At 43.9% G+C, this 22,200-nt stretch overlaps 1 protein-coding gene across 1 annotated transcript in view; it reads left to right on the forward strand.

Moving 5' to 3' along the window:
- The window catches only part of ptprt (protein tyrosine phosphatase receptor type T), a 382,622-nt gene that overhangs the window by 354,857 nt on the left and 5,565 nt on the right, over window positions 1–22,200 (forward strand). Inside the window, 7 exon segments of the mRNA XM_037782155.1 lie at window positions 7,076–7,230; window positions 8,815–8,950; window positions 11,058–11,207; window positions 13,160–13,333; window positions 13,511–13,642; window positions 14,788–14,913; window positions 17,849–18,012. Of these exon segments, the coding sequence (XP_037638083.1) occupies window positions 7,076–7,230; window positions 8,815–8,950; window positions 11,058–11,207; window positions 13,160–13,333; window positions 13,511–13,642; window positions 14,788–14,913; window positions 17,849–18,012 (1,037 nt within the window).

Raw genomic sequence — 22,200 nt, forward strand, 5'->3', positions numbered from 1 at the left:
TGATTAAGTTAGTTGTTCTTAAAGGTAGAATATGTCACCGTTGTCGGTTGCTGATTGTGAACGGTGGGGCGTTCACGGTTGGCTCCTCCTCCTCGTCGGCTCAACGAGCGAGGGAGGGAGAGAGAGAGCAGCGATGGTCGAGCGAGCTGTAGAGTGAATGAAATTAGGGACCGCAGTAAGAACAAAGCAGCAAATCAGAAATAAAACGTTATTTCTGATTGTTTCCCGGCGGTCACGTTCTAAAACACAAATAAACACACAGCTAACTCCACATAACTCTGCGGGAAGGTGCTGAATGAATGCAGCTTCCTGTCTGCTGGCCTTGGCTCAGCGCTGCTCTCAGTCAAACTCCAGACACACAGCGATCAGAGCTGCACTCACAGCCCAGAGAGGAGCAGGACATCCCTGGAACACATGAACATAACACAACCTGGTCTCATCCGTCAAATATGGCCGCTGGAGACTTGTGCCTCGGTATCAGAAGCCGAGGGGCGTGACACAGCGGTGGTATTGGACCACCTGAATGGGCTGCACACCCTGTGTGCTGTTATTGGCTGCTGGGAGGGTTACACCCCCACGTGGGGCCCAGAGGCTGTTTGCTGAAGCCCAGCAGCGTCCCGAATAATGCCAAATAAGAAGAACAGAGGAAATCCATGCATGCAGCAGAGTTTTCTTTGAGCGTTTTAAACTTCAATATCACAGACGATCATAGTCATTTAATTGTGGGAAGCAAAAATCATGATTGTGATTAATATTTGATGAATTAATTCTGTAGTGTGAAGACTACAAAAGCAAGTCCATTTACTATTTAATCCTTACCCCCAATATGCCGTGGGGAATATCCACAAAAACAAACAAACACAAAATAGTAAATCAATAAAAAAAATGTGTTTTTCACATTCATGACTCAGCGAAATGTCACTTCTACAGTTTAACAAAGAACATAGATTATAAAGACTTCTGGTTCCTGATATATTGGTCATAGTATTTACTAGGGCTGACCCGAATGCTTCAAAGCTTGGACCGTTGCCAAGGTGATCGACCTCCAAATCAGTATTCTAATGCTTTGTCTTTTGATTTGTATACAAGTATGAAGTAATAATGTATAATTCCCAAAATAGCCCATGAAATGAGGAATAATCCCACATTATTTATTATTCCTACTCAACATTAATCATTATTAGTTATTCTCCGATGGATATCGCTGTTTGTTGTGTGTAGAGGTGTGTGTACAGTAGTGCTGCAGCGGCACTAAAACGGCGTACTGCAAAGCTTCAAATAGATTTTTCCCCGAAGCTTCAAAACCCCAAAAATGTTAGTGAGTGTGTTTCTGTGGTAGCATGAAGTCATATCAACATACTGTGACCCTGTGTGGCTGTCATGATGTTACTGATGGCTCCCGCTGTCTCTAACCCTAAAACCTGGATTACCCTGACAGCCGCTGAGTGACTGGGAGTAGAAGTGTTTCTGGTCGGTTTCTCGCTGTTTTAGAGGAGGCTTGAAAGCCTAACGGGGGCTCTTGTAATCAGGCAGGAGGATTTAAAGTGGAAGATGTTCCATCACTGTTGTGATGCTGTTCTCCAGGAAACGCCACAAACACACTTCACAATAAGAGAAACAGGCCAAACTGCGCTCTTTACATCTTCTTCTCTTCTCCGTCTCATATCCATTCTTTCTCTGTTATTTTACTTCATTTTTTGTTTCAAGTAATTCATTTCAGTTGATTTATTGTTATTAACAGCTAGGGCTGTCAATCGATTCAAATATTTAATCACGATAATCTCACATTTTTTTATCTGTTTAAATGAACCTTAAAGGGAGATTTGTCAAGTATTTAATCCTCTTATCAACATGGGAGTGGACAAATATGCTGCTTTATGTAAATGTATGTATATATGTATTATTGTAAATCAATGAACAACACAAAACAATGACAGATATTATCCAGAAACCCTCACAGGTACTGTATTTAGCATAAAACAATATGCTCCAATCATAACATGGCAAACTGCAGCCCAACAGGCAACAATGGTAAATGGACTTGCATTTATATAGCGCTTTTCTAGTCTTCCGACCACTCAAAGCGCTTTACACTACATGTCAGTATTCACCCGTTCACACACACATTCATACACTGATGGCAGAGTCTGCTAAGGTGCCAACTTTGCCCATCAGGATCTAATCTAAATACTCATTCACACACCGATGGCTATGCCTTCAGGAGCAATTTGGGGTTAAGTGTCTTGCTCAAGGACACATCGACATGTGACCCGGAGCAGCCAGGGATCGAACCACCGCCCTTCCGATTGGTGGACAACCTGCTCTACCCTCTGAGTCACAGCCACAACAGCTGTTAGTGTGTCAGTGTGCTGACTCGACTATGACTTGCCCCAAACTGCATGTGATTATCATAAAGTGGGCATGTCTGTAAAGGGGAGACTCGTGGGTACCCATAGAACCCATTTACATTCACACATCTGGAGGTCAGAGGTCAAGGGACCCCTTTGAAAATGGACATGAACCCGCTACAACTTCCAAAAGATCGATTGTGCTAACATGTTACTATCACGTTAACTTTGACAGCCCTACTAAATATACATCAACAGTCAACAGCGGCACTTCACATGTAATCAATAATTATTAAAATCACATAAATCACATTGATCATCAGAAACATGCAGTCTGATAACTAGTCTAGCTCTTTCCTGCCTGCTGTCTCTCTCTTCCTTCCTCCTTCACTCAGCTGAAAGCAGCTTATGAAAACGAGTCTTCAAGTCCTCGCTGTCAGCTCGCTTAGCGCGCCATTAATCCATACCACCTCTGTGAGTGTGTGTGTGTGTGTGTGTGCAAATATAATAATTCAAAGGAAAGCTGATTTTGAAATGCCTGTCATTCTGCAGTATGTATTAATACCTACAAACGCACACCACACACACACATTAATACACAATTATCCATCTACAGTAGGTTCTGTGTGTGTGTGTGTGTGTACTGTGTACAGGTCCTGCTCCACTTAGGGGTGTAGGAACATAACAAAAAAATTGAGTATCGCGATATTCTGTTTTGTGATACTGTATTGATTTTCAAAAACCATGTATTGATTTTTAATCAACAGTTTACCTGCAGAGTTAAAACAGTCGAGTAGATCGTTTGTGATGTAAAGCCAAGTGATCACACTGTACGGTCCAGTCGTCAGCCACGACCTGAGTGATTACACTGTACGGTCCGATCATCAACCCCAACCTGAGTGATCACACTGTATGGTCCGATTGTCAACCACGACCTGAGCGATCACACTGTACGGTCTGATCGTCAGCCACGACCTGAGTGATCACACTGTACGGTCCCGTCATCAGCTACGACCTGAGTGATCACACTCTACGGTCCGCTCATCAACCACAACCTGAGTGATCACACTGTACGATCTGATCGTCAGCCACGACCTGAGTAATCACACTGTACGGTCCGATCATCAACCACGACCTGAGTGATCACACTGTACGGTCCGATCGTCAACCGGGACCTGAGTGATCACACTGTACGGTCCGATCTTCAGCCACGACCTGAGCAATTACACTCTACGGTCCGATCTTCAGCCACGACCTGAGCGATCACACTGTACGGTCCAATATTCAGCCACGACCTGAGCGATCACACTGTACGGGCCGATCTTAAGCCACGACCTGAGCGCTCACACTCTAAGGTCCGATCGTCAGCCACGACCTGAGCGATCACACTGTAAGGTCCAATCTTCAGCCACGACCTGAGCGATCACACTGTACGGTCCGATCTTAAGCCACGACCTGAGCGCTCACACTCTAAGGTCCGATCGTCAGCCACGACCTGAGCGATCACACTGTACGGTCCGATCATCAACCAGGACCTGAGTGATCACACTGTAAGATCTGATTGTCAACCAGGACCTGAGTGATCACACTGTTCGGTCCGATCATCAGCCACGACCTGCGTGATCACACTGTACGGTCCCGTCGGCTCTTGTGAACCGTTATAGCTGTTGACAGTTAGATTTGTTTGAAAGCTCCAGGTTTTAGCTTCAGAGAGAGACGTCACTACAACACTATACACAACATATTTTCACAGTCGGTTAATAAATGCTACAACTCCTCAGCTCAAGACCGGAGCCAACTTCCTGTATCTGCAACGCCGCCTCAGACTCTCTTAAGGCGGGCTGTTAAGGTCGACTAGCTTTTCTCTCTATAAATTGACGAGCCCTCTGAGTTTTGTTCAGCTTTTCATTTCATCTTTAATATTTCTTTTAATCATTTAAAATTCCTCATGTCGGTTAGCGGTTAAACGGTTAATTATAAACATCCCTACTGAAGTGTCAGATAGCCTTTGGAGGATTTGTACTAAAGACAGTTTGTCAGTATTTACAGGGCTTAATTCACCCGATGGAGCGCGTCCAAACCAGCAGAACAGTAATCTGGTCTACGGCCCTCAAGCGCTGGCGTTCCACAGCGGAGATTAGACTGCACAGGGCCGAACTCAGCAGAGTACACAAAACTCCAGTCCGCCACAGAGAGAACAGATGGCTGGAGACACTAGCAAAACAGGCTGTTGATGTCAGAGCATGAAACTCAGTCAGAGAGGTTTATACCTGTACGTATGACATGAAACACCAGCAGCTTCAACATTCATACTTGACAATCCTCTCTCCCGGGTTTCCTCCTGGGGTCACAATTCTCCTGACAAATGTTCACACTTCTTTTTTGTCGTCGTGGTGTGGTGCGAGCCTTTGGAAATAACGTGTTTCAGAGCGCGGTGGTGGCGTTGTCACGTTGTGAATGATGTCTGACTCTTACTGTTAAAACCAAAAGAAAAGCAAAGAAACAAAGATACATATTATCTGTCCTTCATCCAGTGGAAGAAGTAGAGCGTTTAAAGAAAGGAGCGATCAGTGCTTCTATTTCCAACCTTCATGTTGTTGTTGTAGTTCTGTTTTTACCCAGCAGTCATTGCTGTGAGGCTGTTGGACCGCCGTCAGTCGACTTACAGAAGTCATTTCAACATCACTAGAGAGCAAATGAAGTGCTTTTCTATTTCTCCTCCATCTATCGTCATATATGTCTCGTCATCCTGACCTCCGCTCCTACTCAGCCTCTTTCTTCACCTCTCCCCCGTCCTTCTCCTCCTCATGACATCCCTTCTTCTCAGCTCTTCATGAAGCAGAAAACAAAGACAATCCAACCTTGAGCCAGAATGGAGCTGCAGTAGCATCCGAGTCCTCCTGAGGAGGCATATCTCTCTCCGTTTAGGGCCCGTTTAGTTTACAACAGTATAATGGGATCGATCAGTCTGAATTATTAAAGCAGAAGCAGCATGTGGTGTTGTGGAGGGAGATTGAACCGCTGGAAGCAGAAGAGAGAGAGAGTCATGCATATCTGATGCTGCATTCTGGATATTGGTCCATCCTGTGTGTATAGATGCAGGTCAGACCTCAGAGGAGGGAACTAGAACCTGACCTGCCCAGGATGTAGCATCACCTTTACATGCTGGCCTGAGAAAATCACAGCTCAGAAAGAAACAAAAATAACAGCCCGGACACACCAGGAACGTCAGCAGCGCGTGGCGGCTGCGTTACCTGTTGTTTTTTAGTTTAGCGTGTGTGTTAACAGGTTAGAGCAGCCACACTGCTGCGTCTCTTCTAGAGAATAGAGGTCTCGCCTATTTTTGACGCGTGCCGAGCGCGTCTAACAGCAACAACAGACAGTGAAAGTGATCTATTGACAGTATATTAACATCATACCAGCAAGATTACTACAGTTTCAATGTCTATCTGTAGAATATGTTACGGAGATGAAAAAAAAGTAAAGACTTATTTTTAAATCAACACTTCCTGCTTTAATTTTTTTTAAAAAGCCCTCAAGCGTTTTTTCTGTGGACAGAATTCCTTCATTTCCTTCAAGGCTTTTATTCTGAAATATGAGCAGTCAGTGCTGTGGAACATGCAGTGACTTAGAGAGCTCCATGAATTGAAAAAGTATGGGGTTTAAATCAACACTCCCTGCTTTCATTTCAAAATAAAAGCCCTCAAGCGTTTTTGTGAACGCCCAACGCGTGAATCACGCAGCCACCACGACCTCCTGGTGTGTCTGAGGCTTAAGTGTAATTATGACTGAAACATGTGGGAATTCCCATCATGCAGTGCAGCAAATCCAGAGCGGATCTCTTCAGTACGCTACAGTTCTGTGTCTTTGTGATGTGGGACTTAATATCTGTCTCTCCAGCATCATAATGTCATTTTAGTTTGCTAATAATCTCTCCGTTGTGAGAGACAGATGTTATCTCTGGACAGACACAATAGAGGCTTGCTTCCCTCTTATTCAGTAGTCTCTATTTTATTATTTTCAATTTATTTCTTTATTTTTGATCTTGTTCTTTAAAAGCTTCCTTTCCACCTAACAGTTTCCATGTCTCTACTGTTGAACTGAGTGTCATAAAATTATACTTTTCTCAAAACTGAATTTTTTTAATGAAAGTACATTTCTGCTTGGTTCAAATGTTTTAAGAAAAACGTATTTTTGAAGATTTCTGACATCTTAAAGTTCATTCAGAAATGATCTGTGTGAGAGTCAGGCAGCTTCACTGAACCATCCCTGAAGGGCCATCGTGAGATTTGTGAAATCAATTAATCTTTTTTTGTGGAGCCAAAATGGCCATCGGTTTCCTCAAATCTCCCCTGTAAATTAGGCAAATGAGCCACGATAAGTCTTCCTGTCTCTCGTTCCCAGAAGTGGCCCAAAGTGGCTTCTTGACATCACAAGATCAATTTATTTTCCATCTGAAGCCAAAGAGGCAGGACGGTCCCTCGACTCCTGAAACCCTGCTGTAGATTAGATCAGGCTGCTCAGCCACCACGTGTCTCTCTAAAGGGCCGTGATAACATCTCTGAGTCCATCATCATCAGGACACAAACAGCACACAATCCTTCAGATATACATATACACTACATATACAGTATACAGTATACAGCATACAGTATACAGTATACAGCATACAGTATGTATACAGTATGTATAGCTGAGGTGTAACATCTGTCCCCTGTGTTTTTCAGAAGGGTCATCATGAGATCCGTGAACTCCGTCAGTTTCACTTCACCAGCTGGCCCGACCACGGCGTTCCCTGCTATGCCACCGGACTGCTGGGCTTCATACGGCAGGTCAAGTTCCTCAACCCGCCTGATGCCGGGCCCATCGTGGCACACTGCAGGTGAGTCACACAGGGTCACACACACACACACACACACACACACACACACACACACACACACACACACACAGGGAACTGTAGAACAGACGGGTTGTAGACTAACGAGGTGAACAGACCGCTGTAGTAAAAGTCTATGGACAGACAGGCAGGAAGTTACCGCTGTCACTTCTGATATCCAGAGGAGCTCTGACGCTATTGGCCCGTATCTTAACACACACACACACACACACACGCACACACACACACACACACACACACACACACACACACACACCAGCAGTATTCTGGTCTCAACATTAATCACAGAGGTTGACAGGTAATCTGTCGAGGCGCTGCCTCCTCCTCCTCTCTCTCTCTGGTTACTGTCGGGGGGATTGTGAAGTGAAGGATGGGTCCCCCTCCCTCCCTCCATCCCTCTATCCCTCTCTCCCTCCCTCCATCAGTGCCTCCTCTCCTCCCTTGATGTCTCCCCTGTGATGACCACTTCTATCACTCCCCATCACTAACCTCTCCTCCTCCCTCTGTCCCTCTTCATTCAATCCATCCATCCATCTGTTCAACCGTCCTTCCATCCATCTTTCCCTCCAGGCGTTTCCCTTCAGGATGCGCCACCAGAACACCCGACAGTCTCTACCTGTTAGTGTGTGTGTACTAAACTCCATGTTCATGTCAGCCGTCACATCAGTTTCTCGGAAGTCTGACGGTATTTCAGTGTTTCCTCAACATGATACAGTGGTGCAGGGATGACGTCATTCTGTAGTCCAACAGGAAGTGATCATCTCCTGGTTCCCTCCACTAACAGGAAGTGATCATTTCCCTGGTTCCCTCCACTAACAGGAAGTGATCATCTCCTGGTTCCCTCCACTAACAGGAAGTGATCATCTCCCTGGTTCCCTCCACTAACAGGAAGTGATCATGTCCCTGGTTCCCTCTACTAACAGGAAGTGGTCATCACCCTGGTTCCCTCCACTAACAGCCAATGGGATTGTTCCATTGGGTTTTGGATTGTTACAGATAATAATCTCTGTGGTAAACACACGTTTATGATACTGACACGTTTTGTTCATCAAGATAATCTCCACTTATGAACACCACTTTATGACTGATGAAGAGTGAAGTAAAAAGCTAACGTTAGGCTATAAACCAACTCCACCACGGTCACATGAGCGTGAGTATAAACACAACGAGGCTGTAATGAGGACAAGTCGGCGTGCTGACGTTTTGTCAGCGACCCCCTTTTTTAAAACTCACCGGTGGGATATTTACTGACCTATTTTATATCGTAGAACAAAACGTTAAAATCTCTTCAGCTGGTGTTAACCACAGACATTATTTCAGACATCTAACTAAAAACACATTGACCTCCAGATTAGGGAACAGGAAGTGACATCATGCTGACTCAGTTCTGGGTTTTAGGACTCATTGCTGTAGCACTCTATATGACACCTAATATGAAAATGTGACACTTAGCGGTAACAGTTTAGCATTTATCTCCTGTTTAGTGTTTCTCCAGAGCAGAAACGCTGAAAAGAACCTGTCTACGTGTATTCAGGAGGTGATGTGGTTGTTTGTTTGTGTCTTCAGCGCCGGTGCAGGGAGGACAGGCTGTTTCATTGCAGTGGACATCATGTTGGACATGGCAGAGAATGAAGGCGTGGTGGACATTTTCAACTGCATCCGAGAGCTGAGATCACAACGGGTCAACATGGTCCAGACAGAGGTGGGTGTGCATGTGCAGACAAAACCAATACTTAATACGACGTCACTGCTCCGACCGTCGGTTCAGTATGAAATTACTTTATTTTCTTATTTAATTTCTACAGCAGGTGACGTAGAACTAACCAGAGCTAACTGAGCTAACCAGGACTAACTAGTACTTATTCAGTGAAGACCATAATGCCAGATTAAAGTAGAGCTGACAAAGCTCAATCAGTCTGCACCATCAGCTCAGAGTCAGTACGTACATCACTTTATTATTCAGTATCTCTTTAACATTCAGGACCTGTTTCCTAAAAACTTCAGCCTTTCTGTGAGCGGAGGACTTGTTAGTTACTGTCCTCTACATGGTGTCTTAATGTGTTAGTTACTGTCCTCTACATGGTGTCTTAATGTGTTCTAATGTTGAACTATCAGTCCTTTATAACCAGTCTGCATCTTCAGAAATTAGCTGTTTCATTTTCAGTCCCTTTCTAAACTACCTTAAGACGACCTAATCCACCCGTTTCTTCTTTCCATTTGTAACACTGATGAAAAAGCTGCATATCTAAAGACTCGACTTCAGCAGGAGTGATGAGAGACAGCCTCATTTTCACTCTGACAGCTGAAGATCGCAGCCTCAAATTGACTTCTGAATGTCTCTGAACAGTTTTAGGATCAGAAAAGTTACCCAGGGCAACACTGTGACAGCAGTGGTACGAAAGCTACTTCTCTGTGTGTGTGTGTGTGTGTGTGTGTGTGTGTGTGTGTGTGTGTGTGTGTGTGTGTGTGTGTGTGTGTGCGTGCGTGCGTGCGTGCGTGCGTGCGTGCGTGCGTGCGTGCGTGTGTGTCACTATTGTAGGTAATGGCCACAGGAGGACATTTCAGTGATGCTTTTAAATCTCTCCTCCCGGCTCAAAGGGCAACAATTAACATAGGACAGAGAGACAGAGAGACAGAGAGACAGAGACGATAGAGAGACAGAGAGACAGAGAGACAGAGAGACACAGAGACGGGGATAGATGAAGAGAGAAGCAAACTGAAAAAGAGAGACGGCAGAAAAACAAGTGTGAGAGGAAACAAGAGAAAGAACCAGGAGGGAGAGAAAGAAAGGGTTTTAGAAGTGTAGATAAATAGGACAAATAGTGTGAGAGAGACAGGGGGACATTAAGACATTAACATGCACAGTGCTGGTAGCTCATTGGTGGTGATGCTTCTACCAGCTAGCTGGAGCACAAAGAGCACAGTTGATCCAGAGAAACACTGCAGGCCACGACTGCTTTTAATTCACCGTTTGGCTGCCCAGAGAGCACACACACACACACACACACATACACACGCACACACACACACACACACACACACACACACACACACACACACACAAAGCAAAGCAACCGGTGGGATGTTTGAGTTTGTCGGAGACTTGAAGAGGGTCCAGCTTCCTCCGTCCCACAGCTGTCACACCTTCACCATTATGGATTTATCCATTAATCTTACAACTCATTTTTGAAACTCCTGCTTTATAGAAGCTTTAATTTAGCTGAAATAAATATCCAAAATGGGTCTGATTAATATTTCAGTAATGTATTCATTCATCTTCTCATCATGTTAAAAACAAAGTGATGTCACATGATAATATTAGAAAATACTGGACCTTAAATGAAAAAGATTGAATCAGCGTATTTCACAGCGACCCTCTCCCTGAACACGTTACGGAATCAAACTGGAGGAATATGAAGTTAACATCATCAGTGTGGGGCAAAGGGAATGATAGAACTGTGTAACAACACGTCCTACATGGACTTTAAAGTAAACAGAAAATAGAGCTTCTCAGTCTCACTTTGAGAACCACTTCTTTACAGGATGGCAGGAGAGGCATTTTAGCTGCAGCTTGTTCTCCAGGGGAATGAATGCATCCTGCCCGCTCTGACCGGGCGCAGTGATGCACGTCGTGCAAATAGACGCGTTTTTGTGATCGATGACGTTGATTGTTTCGATGACCGCCTCAGCCCTACAATACTGATAGAGACACAAAGAAAGTGGAGTGGAGTCCTGTGTTTACTGATGGAGACCAGAGAATGGTTGGGTTTTTGACAGTTCTGTAATCAGCTGTTTGGCTCATGTTGCAGGAGCAGTACGTGTTTGTTCACGACGCCATCTTGGAGGCGTGTCTATGTGGGAATACAGCCATACCAGTGTGTGAGTTCAGAGCCATCTACTACAACATCAGCAGACTGGACCCACAGACCAACTCCAGCCAGATTAAAGATGAGTTCCAGGTGAGAACGCACGCACGCACGCACGCACGCACGCACGCACGCACGCACGCACGCACGCAGGCACGCACTGGACCTACATTCAGTCCTTGCTGACCCAAACTTTAACCCTGAACACAATCCTACCTTTAAACAGAAAATTCAACCTCACCTCTATCCATCTGAGTTTAGGGATATAGAGTATATCCAGTATATCTCTCTCTCTCTCTATATAGATATATATACATATATATCTATATAGAGAGAGAGAGGATATAGGATGACAAACGCCTGCAGTTCTGGTCAATGTTTTCTGTGTCTCTGGGGCACAGCTGCAAAATCTGTAGTTCTTCCTGCTTCCAGTGACGTAGTTGTAAACAGGAAGAACTACAGAGTAGTTGTGTAACTGTGGGCCTCAAAAACATCCTCGTTCTCTTCGCTTGTGTTACGTTTCCAACTAGGGATACTAATTTTGAATTATTTTTTTAACTGATAACCGACCCTCATTAACCAATTATTAACCGCTAACCGTCAAGATTAGTGTCTCATGCAGCGGTGCTCCAGCTGCAGTGTATGAGCACAACAGACAACGGAGTGCCCAGTTCACCGTCAGGAGAGTTACTGTAGCAGCCACGGTGCTGCGTTCACTGTCTCCAGTTCACCGTCAGGAGAGTTACTGTAGCAGCCACGGTGCTGCGTTCACTGTCTCCAGTTCACCGTCAGGAGAGTTACTGTAGCAGCCACGGTGCTGCGTTCACTGTCGTGGACACATGCAGCCACTTTCCCAGTAAGTCTCCACCACATCATTTAGTTTAGCAGGTTGTCAGCTGTGTGTCTGCCCGGCGAAACGTTAGCGAGTGTCCGACAGACCGTGTCTGTTTGTTTTTTGCTACGGTTGTAACTGTAGTGTTGCTGGTGGTTTTGTGCTCGCCGTTGTCACAAACATACAGTCTGTCAGCGAGTAACCAACAACGGTCTGTGTGTTTGTGTGGCGGCTCTGAGTGTGGGGTTGTCGGTGGCGTTATAACTGTGAACGTAGCTGTATCAGTGTGTATACAGTTTATTTGTCGGTGAATAAATGCTACAACTCCTCAGCTCAAGACCGGAGCCAAATCCTGTACTTGCAACACCAGCTCAGACTCTGTTAAGGTGGGCTGTTAAGGTCGACCAGCTTTCCCCTTAAAGTGACGAGCCGTCTGAGTTTTGCTCAGTTTTTTAATTCATTTCAAATTTGTCTTTTAACCGTTTAACCGATAGCAGTAATCGGTTTTTAACAGTGAAAATGACGTCACAAAATATGAGTGCAGAGGACGTTATGGACAAGGATTTCTTACAGTATAGATTTGATTGTGTTTTGACTGACATCGGCGGATATTTAGCTGGAGAGAGGCGGCGCCAGGCCGCTCCAGGCTGCTGTTGCTGCAGCGGGGAGGATACAGCCGGCGGGGAGTCTCCAGAACGGAGCTGCTGATAGCAAACAGCGACTGGTAGAGCCTCCGATGCCAACAGAACCACCATCTTTCTGCTGTAATAAACGTTAGCGTGGGCAGTTTGTGTTGGAGCGAGCCGTGCAGGCGTTACTGTGCATCAAAGTTGTCCTCCTCACTGGGACAGAGGTGTGCTGGAGTCCGTCTCCAGGATCCTGAATATAATATAATAAAAAGGAGGTCTTAGTTGGTTTTAGTAGCTGTAGAGCCAGCCTATCTTACTCTGTGACTTCAAGTTTCTTTAGACCAAACCAGAGTTGCTGACTGTTGAAACAGTGAACTACATTTACCATTAGCATTGATTGGATGTTCCCTCGCCTGGGGACCACATGTTTGTCCCCAGGCGAGTCTCCATAATGTGACTGTGTCACTATCTGATGAGTACTTTGGTTCAGTCTCCTGTGCTCTACTATCTCATTCAGTAGAGCAGGCTGTGTTTGGGAGAGTAAAGTTCAAATAAGAATAATAAAGTGCTTTTCTGTCATTCAGACTCTGAACATAGTGACCCCTAGAGTCCGTCCAGAGGACTGCAGCGTGGGTCTGTTACCCAGGAACCACGACAAGAACCGCAGTATGGACGTTCTGTCAGCAGATCGATGCCTGCCGTTCCTCATATCCGTGGACGGAGAGAGCTCCAACTACATCAACGCTGCACTAATGGACGTAAGTCAATGTGTTACTACTGCAGAGAGACCTCAGTCTGTTAGCATCCCTCTGTTCACTGGTCTGTTCATCAACGCTGCGTTCATGGACGTAAGTCAATGTGTTACTACTTCAGAGAGGACTCAATCTGTCTGTTCATCTCACTGTATTTATTTATTTATGGTCTCGACGCTCCAGAGCCACAAACAGCCAGCGGCCTTCATTGTTACCCAGCATCCTTTGCCAAACACCATGGGCGACTTCTGGAGGCTGGTGTTCGACTACAACTGCTCCTCAATCGTAATGCTCAACGAGATGGACGCAGCGCAGGTAATATACACACACAGATACACACACACAAACACACAGGTACACACACACACAGATACACTCACACGGCTAACATTTGAGATACATTGCCCTGAAGGGGTTTATTTCACAACAATGACCCGCTAGCTCTAAATTTTCCCGCTTATTACACGGCTATTTATTGAAGAAATCAATCATTTGACCCAAAAACGGGCCTCCAGAGTCTGACATCAGAGCTGCGGCCATAGCGACGGTCTGTTATACATAGCAACGGTCTGTTATACGTGGCAACGGTCTGTTATACCTAACAACGCTCTGCTATACGTAGCAACGGTCTGTTATACATAGCAACGGTCTGTTATATGTAGCAACAGTCTGTTATACGTAACAGCGGTCTGTTATACGTAGCAATAGTCTGTTATACATAGCAACGGTCTGTTATAGGTAGCAACAGTCTGTTATACGTAACAACGGTCTGTTATACATAGCAACAGTCAGTTATACATAGCAACAGTCTGTTATACATAGCAACGGACTTTTATACGTAGCAACGGTCTGTTATACATAGCAACAGTCTGTTATACATAGCAACGGTGTGTTATAGGTAGCAACGGTCTGTTATACATAGCAACAGTCTTATACATAGCAACGGACTGTTATACGTAGCAACAGTCTGTTATACATAGCAACGGTGTGTTATAGGTAGCAACGGTCTATTAACGTAGCAACGGTCTGTTAAACATTGTCTCTGTTTTCTACAGTTATGTATGTAGTACTGGACTGATCCTTGTCTCTGTTTTCTACAGTGTTGTATGCAGTACTGGACTGATCCTTGTCTCTGTTTTCTACAGTGTTGTATGCAGTACTGGACTGATCCTTGTCTCTGTTTTCTACAGTGCTGTATGCAGTACTGGACTGATCCTTGTCTCTGTTTTCTACAGTGCTGTATGCAGTACTGGACTGATCCTTGTCTCTGTTTTCTACAGTTATGTATGCAGTACTGGACTGATCCTTGTCTCTGTTTTCTACAGTGTTGTATGCAGTAGTGGACTGATCCTTGTCTCTGTTTTCTACAGTGTTGTATGCAGTACTGGACTGATCCTTGTCTCCGTTTTCTACAGTGTTGTATGCAGTACTGGACTGATCCTTGTCTCTGTTTTCTACAGTTATGTATGCAGTACTGGCCTGAAAAGAGTTCCTGTTGCTACGGTCCCATTCAAGTGGAATTCATATCCGCAGACATTGATGAAGACATCATCAACCGAATCTTCAGGATCTGCAACATGGCCAGGGTACTTCACAGTTTCATAGCAGACTAGTCTAGAACAGACTAGACCAGACTAGTTTGGTCTAGAACAGACTAGATCAGACTAGTTTGGTCTAGATCAGACTAGTTTGGTCTAGAACAGACAAGATCAGACTAGTTTTGTCTAAAACACACTAGATCAGACTAGTTTGGTCTAGATCAGATTAGTTTGGTCTAGAACATACTAGACCAAACTAAATTGGTGTCAGCTGGAGAGAGGTCGATTCTCGTCTTAAATGTCCTCAACCTGATCCTGAACCATAACTTATCTTCCCCCCACCACCCGTTGATGGGCATTTTGGGAGAATCAGGTCTGTAGTCTCAGCCTGCAGTTAGTCCCGACATTTATTTTAAATTTCTTTAAATAATGCATTTCTTGACCTATATTTGGCAGACAACAATAGATAGTGGAACGATACACTGAGGAACACAATGTAACAACACATAAAAGGCATTTGACCGTAGCACACCGACCACAGCAATAACACACTGGAGTTCTGGTTTAGAGAGAACTCCATAGAACTATCAGTATCAGTATCACTTCTTTCCCTTCACTTCCTCACTTCATTCCCTTCACTTCCTCACTTCTTTACCTTCATTCCCTCACTTCTTTCCCTTCACTTCCTCACTTCATTCCATTCACTTCCTCACTTCTTTTCTTTCACTTCCTCACTTCTTTCCCTTCACTTCCTCATTTCTTTCCTTTCACTACCTCACTTCTCTTCTCACCTCTCATTTCCCTTCACTTCTTCACTTCTTTCTCTTCACTTCTTCACTTATTTCCCTCCACTTCCTCACTTCTTTCCCTTCACTACCTCACTTCTTTCCCTTCACTACGTCACTTGTCTTCTCACCACTCCTTTCCCATCACTTCCTCATTTCTTTCCTTTCACTACCTCACTTCCTTTCTCACCTCTCATTTCCCTTCACTTCTTCACTTCTTTCCCTTCACTATGTCACTTGTGTTCTCACCACTCCTTTCCCTTCACTACCTCACTTCCTCACTTATTTCCCTTCACTTCCTCACTTCTTTCCCTTCACTTCCTCACTTCTTTTCTTTCATCTCCTCATTTCTTTCCTTTCACTACCTCACCTCTCTTCTCGCTTCTCCTTTTCCTTCACTTCTTCACTTATTTTTCTTCACTTCCTCACTTCTTTCCGTTCACTACCTCACTTCTCTTCTCACCTCTCCTTTCCTTTCCTCATTTCTTTCCTTTCACTACCTCACTTCCTTTCTCACCTCTCATTTCCCTTCACTTCTTCACTTCTTTCCTTTCACTATGTCACTTCTCTTCTCACCTCTCATTTCCCTTCACTTCTTCACTTCTTTATCTTCACTTCTTCACTTATTTCCCTCCACTTCCTCACTTCTTTCCCTTCACTACCTCACTTCTTTCCCTTCACTACGTCACTTGTCTTCTCACCACTCCTTTCCCATCACTTCCTCATTTCTTTCCTTTCACTACCTCACTTCCTTTCTCACCTCTCATTTCCCTTCACTTCTTCACTTCTTTCCCTTCACTATGTCACTTGTGTTCTCACCACTCCTTTCCCTTCACTACCTCACTTCCTCACTTATTTCCCTTCACTTCCTCACTTCTTTCCCTTCACTTCCTCACTTCTTTTCTTTCATCTCCTCATTTCTTTCCTTTCACTACCTCACCTCTCTTCTCGCTTCTCCTTTTCCTTCACTTCTTCACTTATTTTTCTTCACTTCCTCACTTCTTTCCGTTCACTACCTCACTTCTCTTCTCACCTCTCCTTTCCTTTCCTCATTTCTTTCCTTTCACTACCTCACTTCCTTTCTCACCTCTCATTTCCCTTCACTTCTTCACTTCTTTCCTTTCACTATGTCACTTGTCTTCTCACCACTCCTTTCCCTTCACTACCTCACTTATTTCCCTTCACTTCCTCACTTCTTTTCATTTATCTCCTCATTTCTTTCCTTTCACTACCTCAATTCTCTTCTCACCTCTCATTTCCCTTCACTTCACTTCTTTCTCTTCACTTCCTGACTTGTTTTCTTTCATCTCCTCACTTCTTTCCCTTCACTTCCTCATTTCTTTCTTTTCACTACCTCACTTCTCACCTCTCATTTCCATTCACTTCTTCACTTCTTTCTCTTCACTTCCTCACTTCTCACCCCTAGTGAACTCATCACCACTCTGCTCTCTATATTCTCTCTCTCTCTCTCAAACACATCACCAGTCTAGCGTGAAATGGCTCATATGATCTCACACTGAGAGAGAGGCTGAGTCTGAACCACCAACCACTACGCTATCAAATGAAGTGGGAGAGAGAGAGAGAGAGAGAGAGAGAGAGAGAGAGAGAGAGAGAGAGAGAGAGAGAGAGAGAGGCTCAGTCTGAGCCACCAATGAAGAGGGAGAGAGAGAGAGAGAGAGAGAGAGAGAGGGAGGGAAATATAGAAAGAAGAGGAAAACAAAAAGAGTCATGGAGAGAAAGAGTAGTGGAGTTACTGAGTGTGAGAATAAAGGAAAGAGGAGTAAGGCACAGTAGAAGTTAGAAATATGAGTTGATTGGAAGGGGAGATGGAGGAAGTGGAGAGAGGGATAGAGTAAGGGAAGAAGGAAGAGAAGAGAAGGAGTAAAGGGAAGAGAGGTATGTGGCTGTGTGGAATGAACAAGCGTAGCAGTGAATGAGTGTGACAGTGATGGCAGGTCTTGGTATTGTAGGTGGAGGATGCCAACCGCCTCGGGGCCAGACGGCTACCGTGAAATGGAGTTAAACATTTTAAGATGTCGTCTTTGTTGAGTCCAAAGCTCGTTCTTTTGAAGAGGCAACCAGAACTAACTGGAGCACAACAGCATGCTGACACATGAACAGTGCTTTATGGATCAGATTAGTGTATCGTGGATTTACCGCTCTTTGTTGATTGTGGTGATAAAATGGTCTCTCTGCAGCCACAGGACGGTTACCGCCTGGTGCAGCACTTCCAGTTCATCGGCTGGCCGGCCTACAGGGACACGCCGCTCTCTAAACGCTCCATCCTCCAGTTGGTCCGGAGGTTGGCCAAGTGGCAGGAGCAGTATGACGGAGGAGATGGGAGGACGGTGGTACATTGCCTGTAAGTTCAGCATGCACACACACACACACACACACACACACACACACACACGCACACACATGTAGGTGTACACACTCCATCACGTGTAATAACACAGTAGGAAGTAGATCAGATCAGATTAGATTAGATTGTTTATTAGCCACACGACCAAGTTACTCTCTCAATCATGGTAATGATGCATGTCAGAGGTGTGTGTGAGGTAGTGTGGTTGACCTCTCTGTAAATAGTGAAACCGGGGTTCATCAGCAGTTCATCCATTTTATTTTGGAGAGATGGCACAGTGTATAGAATCAGAGCTGGTAGCGGAGGCTGATAGGCCCTTTAGGGCCGATAGGGGTCCGAGATGGGGCCAATATAGGGCCGAGACGGGGCCGAGACGGGGCCAATATAGGGCCGAGACGGGACCGATATAGGGCCAGTAGAACCGAGACGGGACCGATATAGGGCCGATAGTGCCGAGACGGGACCGATATAAGGCCGATAGAACCGAGACGGGACCGATATAGGGCCGATAGAACCGAGACGGGACCGATATAGGGCCGATAGTGCCGAGACGGGACCGATATAGGGCCTGAGGATCTCAGCTTCCGGGACTGTGTGTATGGGTGGAGGATGTCAGAGAGGTACTGAGGAGCCAGGGCGTTGAGGGATTTGTAGGTGAGGAGGAGGATTTTGTAAGTGATGCTGGACTTGACCGGGAGCCAATGGAGGTGGATGAGGGTGGGGTTGATGTGCTGCCATGGCTTGGTGCGGGTGAGAACCCTGGCAGCTGAGTTTTACACATACTGGAGCCTGTCCAGGGCTTTGTTGGGAACCCCGGACAGAACTCCATTGCAGTAGTCTAAACGGGAGGTGACGAAGGCGTGGATGAGGGTTTCTGCCACGGAGTCAGAGAGTGATTGCCAGAGTCCAAAGATGTTTCTTAGGTGGAAGAAAGCGGATTTGGTGATGGACTTGATGTGTGACTGGAATGAGAGAGTCGGTCCAGGATGACACCCAGGTTGGGGACTTCCGAGGATGGGGAGAAAGAGCAGCCGTCAGCGTCCAGATGTAGATCTCCAACCTTCCAGAGCAGGGCCTTAGGAGCCACAACCATGAGCTCTGTTTTGTTGCTTTTGAGTTTTAGGAAGTTAGATGACATCCATATTTGTATTTCATGCAGGCAGTTTACAAGTGACTGTGGGGGGAGCTGGGTGGATGCTTTGGTGCTAAGATACAGTTGTGTGTCGTCAGCATATGAGTGAAAGCTGAGACCATGGTGGCGGATGATCTAATGATGATGATATAATCATGTACTGCCTTCTCAGCCCCGTCACCATTGAAAAAGCGATTTTATCTCAATTGTTTTATGTGGTTAAATAAATGTTGAATCAGACTAAATAAAGAGCGGAGCAGAAGAAATGGAGCTGATAATGATAAAAACCTCACTAACAACAACAGTCCGATCACTGGAGCTCATCTCAGCAGCGTCCTCAGTCACAGCTCACTGGGCCAGTCACAACTAGCACTGATGTGTGCTTTCTAGGTGTCGGGAGGTTTTGTTAGTTTTCACTGTGTTTTCTATCTCTGTGTGAAAGAGAGAGATGTAGAAATACCAGCTGTTGGGGTTTAAAACGTCTTGTTTCTAAGAACAGCAAACAAATGGAATACTTGTAAACATGCAGTTTATATCTTTATATATTTTTATAGATAGTAGGCTATGTGCAGTATGTAAGGAATCAAATTACTGCTGGATCTCAACTCAACCAATAATGCTTATGTATACGATCGATGGTTAAACCCCCGTCTTATAGGAACATCAATAGTGACAGAGATGAATATCCCATCTTTGACCCACAGCTCAAATCAATACCCAGAGCTATTGATCTCATGGGCTTAACTGCTTAAAGTGTTGCACACAATCAGGTATGATCGTTCATCGATTCAAATGAAAAATGCAGAATGAAAAAGTTTGTATATGTGCATCTTCTATTTGACAATAAAAGAAGAATCGTGAAATATAGAATAGTGGCAGATAAACAGGCAGTGAATGTGTTTGAAGGGGACATCAGCTTATTGTGCTTCTGGCTGAAGACGTTGACACGGCTAATCAGCCCCACATATTGATTTTACACACTCCGTAATACCAGAGATAAGAAGAAACATGATGGTTCAATCAGTAGCTGGTGAAAATTGATTCTGTTCTGCTCTCGTCTTGTCCTAGAGGTTGGAGGCTGATGGGTCTTTAATGCCGAGCACATGTCTCATTTTCAGCAAATCACGCTGAAAGAAGCTGTTAGAGAGCTGCGAGGAGCAGCACACACTTCACCCCGCCATCTGTCTCTGCTCTCTTTATTTATACGGGTTTTAGATGGAGGACAATAACTACAATATTGTGCTGTCTTCTCCCAGAAGATCACTCAAATATTCACAGCATGCAGCAGCTCATAAACAGCTTTAGACAAACGTCAGACTGAACCAGTGACGTCCATCACCACCGACTGTTTTATGTGGATCAATTTAGAGAGCAAACAGGATTTAGTTCTGTGGTATATTTTCAAGTCTTGCATAAGACCGTGAGGCCCCTAAAGGTAAACATATGTGTAAGAAGCATACGTGGAGACATTTATGGTCATACGCTAAGTCCAGGGGCTGAAAGATAAACATGTAGGATAAAGGAGACATACATGGTTATACGCTCAGCACAGATGTTGCATGATGTTGCATGACATGAAACAGATATAAGGAGGCGCGAGAGCCCCGAAGTGCAGGACTTTCAGATTTGACTTGAGACCTCCGGACGCTCTAGACGTTCGTTATGACATTTGTTGCTTGTTTGTAATAAACTCTATTATACCAGCAAGAACAGTGTCCGCGGAGCATCCTTTCTCATCACTTCAACAGCACTTTCGCAGGAAAGATATGACAGTTCTGAAATAGTAATATCAATTTAGTATATATATATATATAATAAAATCTATTCTCTAATATTCATTTTATACAGTATATATTCATTTAGTCCTTATGGACATATCATCATCTGTACAAGCCTCTCCTGTATAGATATACATTTAACTCCACCTACAGTATATAATTGATTCTTTATAATACTCTTATACAACATTTTATACAATATTTCATCAGTATGCAACTTACACTTAACTCTTATTCATCAGAATATAATACTTGTCTATCCTTTTCACCTTAACTGCAATCAGTATATATGTATATACACCATGTACGCATATCCTCATTGGTCTTAATCAGCACTTTACTAGTTTGCATTCTGGTTAGATGTAAAACTGCATTTTGTTTTACTTGTACTTGTATTGTACTATGTGCAATAACAATAAAGTTGAATCTAATCTAATCTAAAATAATCTAATCTAATCTAAAATAAGATAATGTAAAATAATTTAACCTAATCTAATCTAAAATAAAATAATCTAAAAATAATCTAACCTAATCTAATCTAAAATAATCTAATCTAATCTAATCTAAAATAAAATAATCTAACCTAATCTAATCTAAAATAAGATAATCTAAAATAATCTAACCTAATCTAAAATAAAATAATCTAAAAATAATCTAATCTAATCTAAACTAATCTAATCTAATCTAAAATAAAATAATTTAACCTAACCTAATATAACCTAATCTAAAATAAAATAATCTACTCCAATCTAACCTAATCTAATCTAAAATAATCTATTCTAAAATAAAATAATCTACTCCAATCTAAAATGATCTATTCTAAAATAAGATAATCTGAAGTGAGGAGTTGATCACCCTGTGACACTGAATTAGCTCGGGGATGTTAAACCGGATAATAGTGAATAGCAACGTATCCTCATACAACGGTTTGTATGATTTCTTAAAAAAAGTTATTCCTCATATTTCGTGTGTTTTCCTACGAATGTCCAGCAACGCTCCAGTCTTTTCAAAATAATGTTCCATCTTCACAGGAAACAACCTGGTTAAGTTTATGGAATAAACCCACTTAGTTAGGTTTAAAGCCGTTTCACAACAAGAACAGATTTTGTTCCTTGGAAGCATTCGGACTGGTGGACGCTCCCGGCTTGGTCATCACCAGCGTGCTAGGGAGCATCTTCACCTGTAAACATCAATCACTGACATTGATTAACATTGATTAGCTGCTATTGATAGTATGTACAGTGTTTCTATAACGTTAACGTTACTGTTCTCCAC

The sequence above is a fragment of the Sebastes umbrosus genome, chromosome 1 (assembly GCF_015220745.1).
Source record: "Sebastes umbrosus isolate fSebUmb1 chromosome 1, fSebUmb1.pri, whole genome shotgun sequence".
Taxonomy (NCBI): Eukaryota; Metazoa; Chordata; class Actinopteri; order Perciformes; family Sebastidae; genus Sebastes; species Sebastes umbrosus.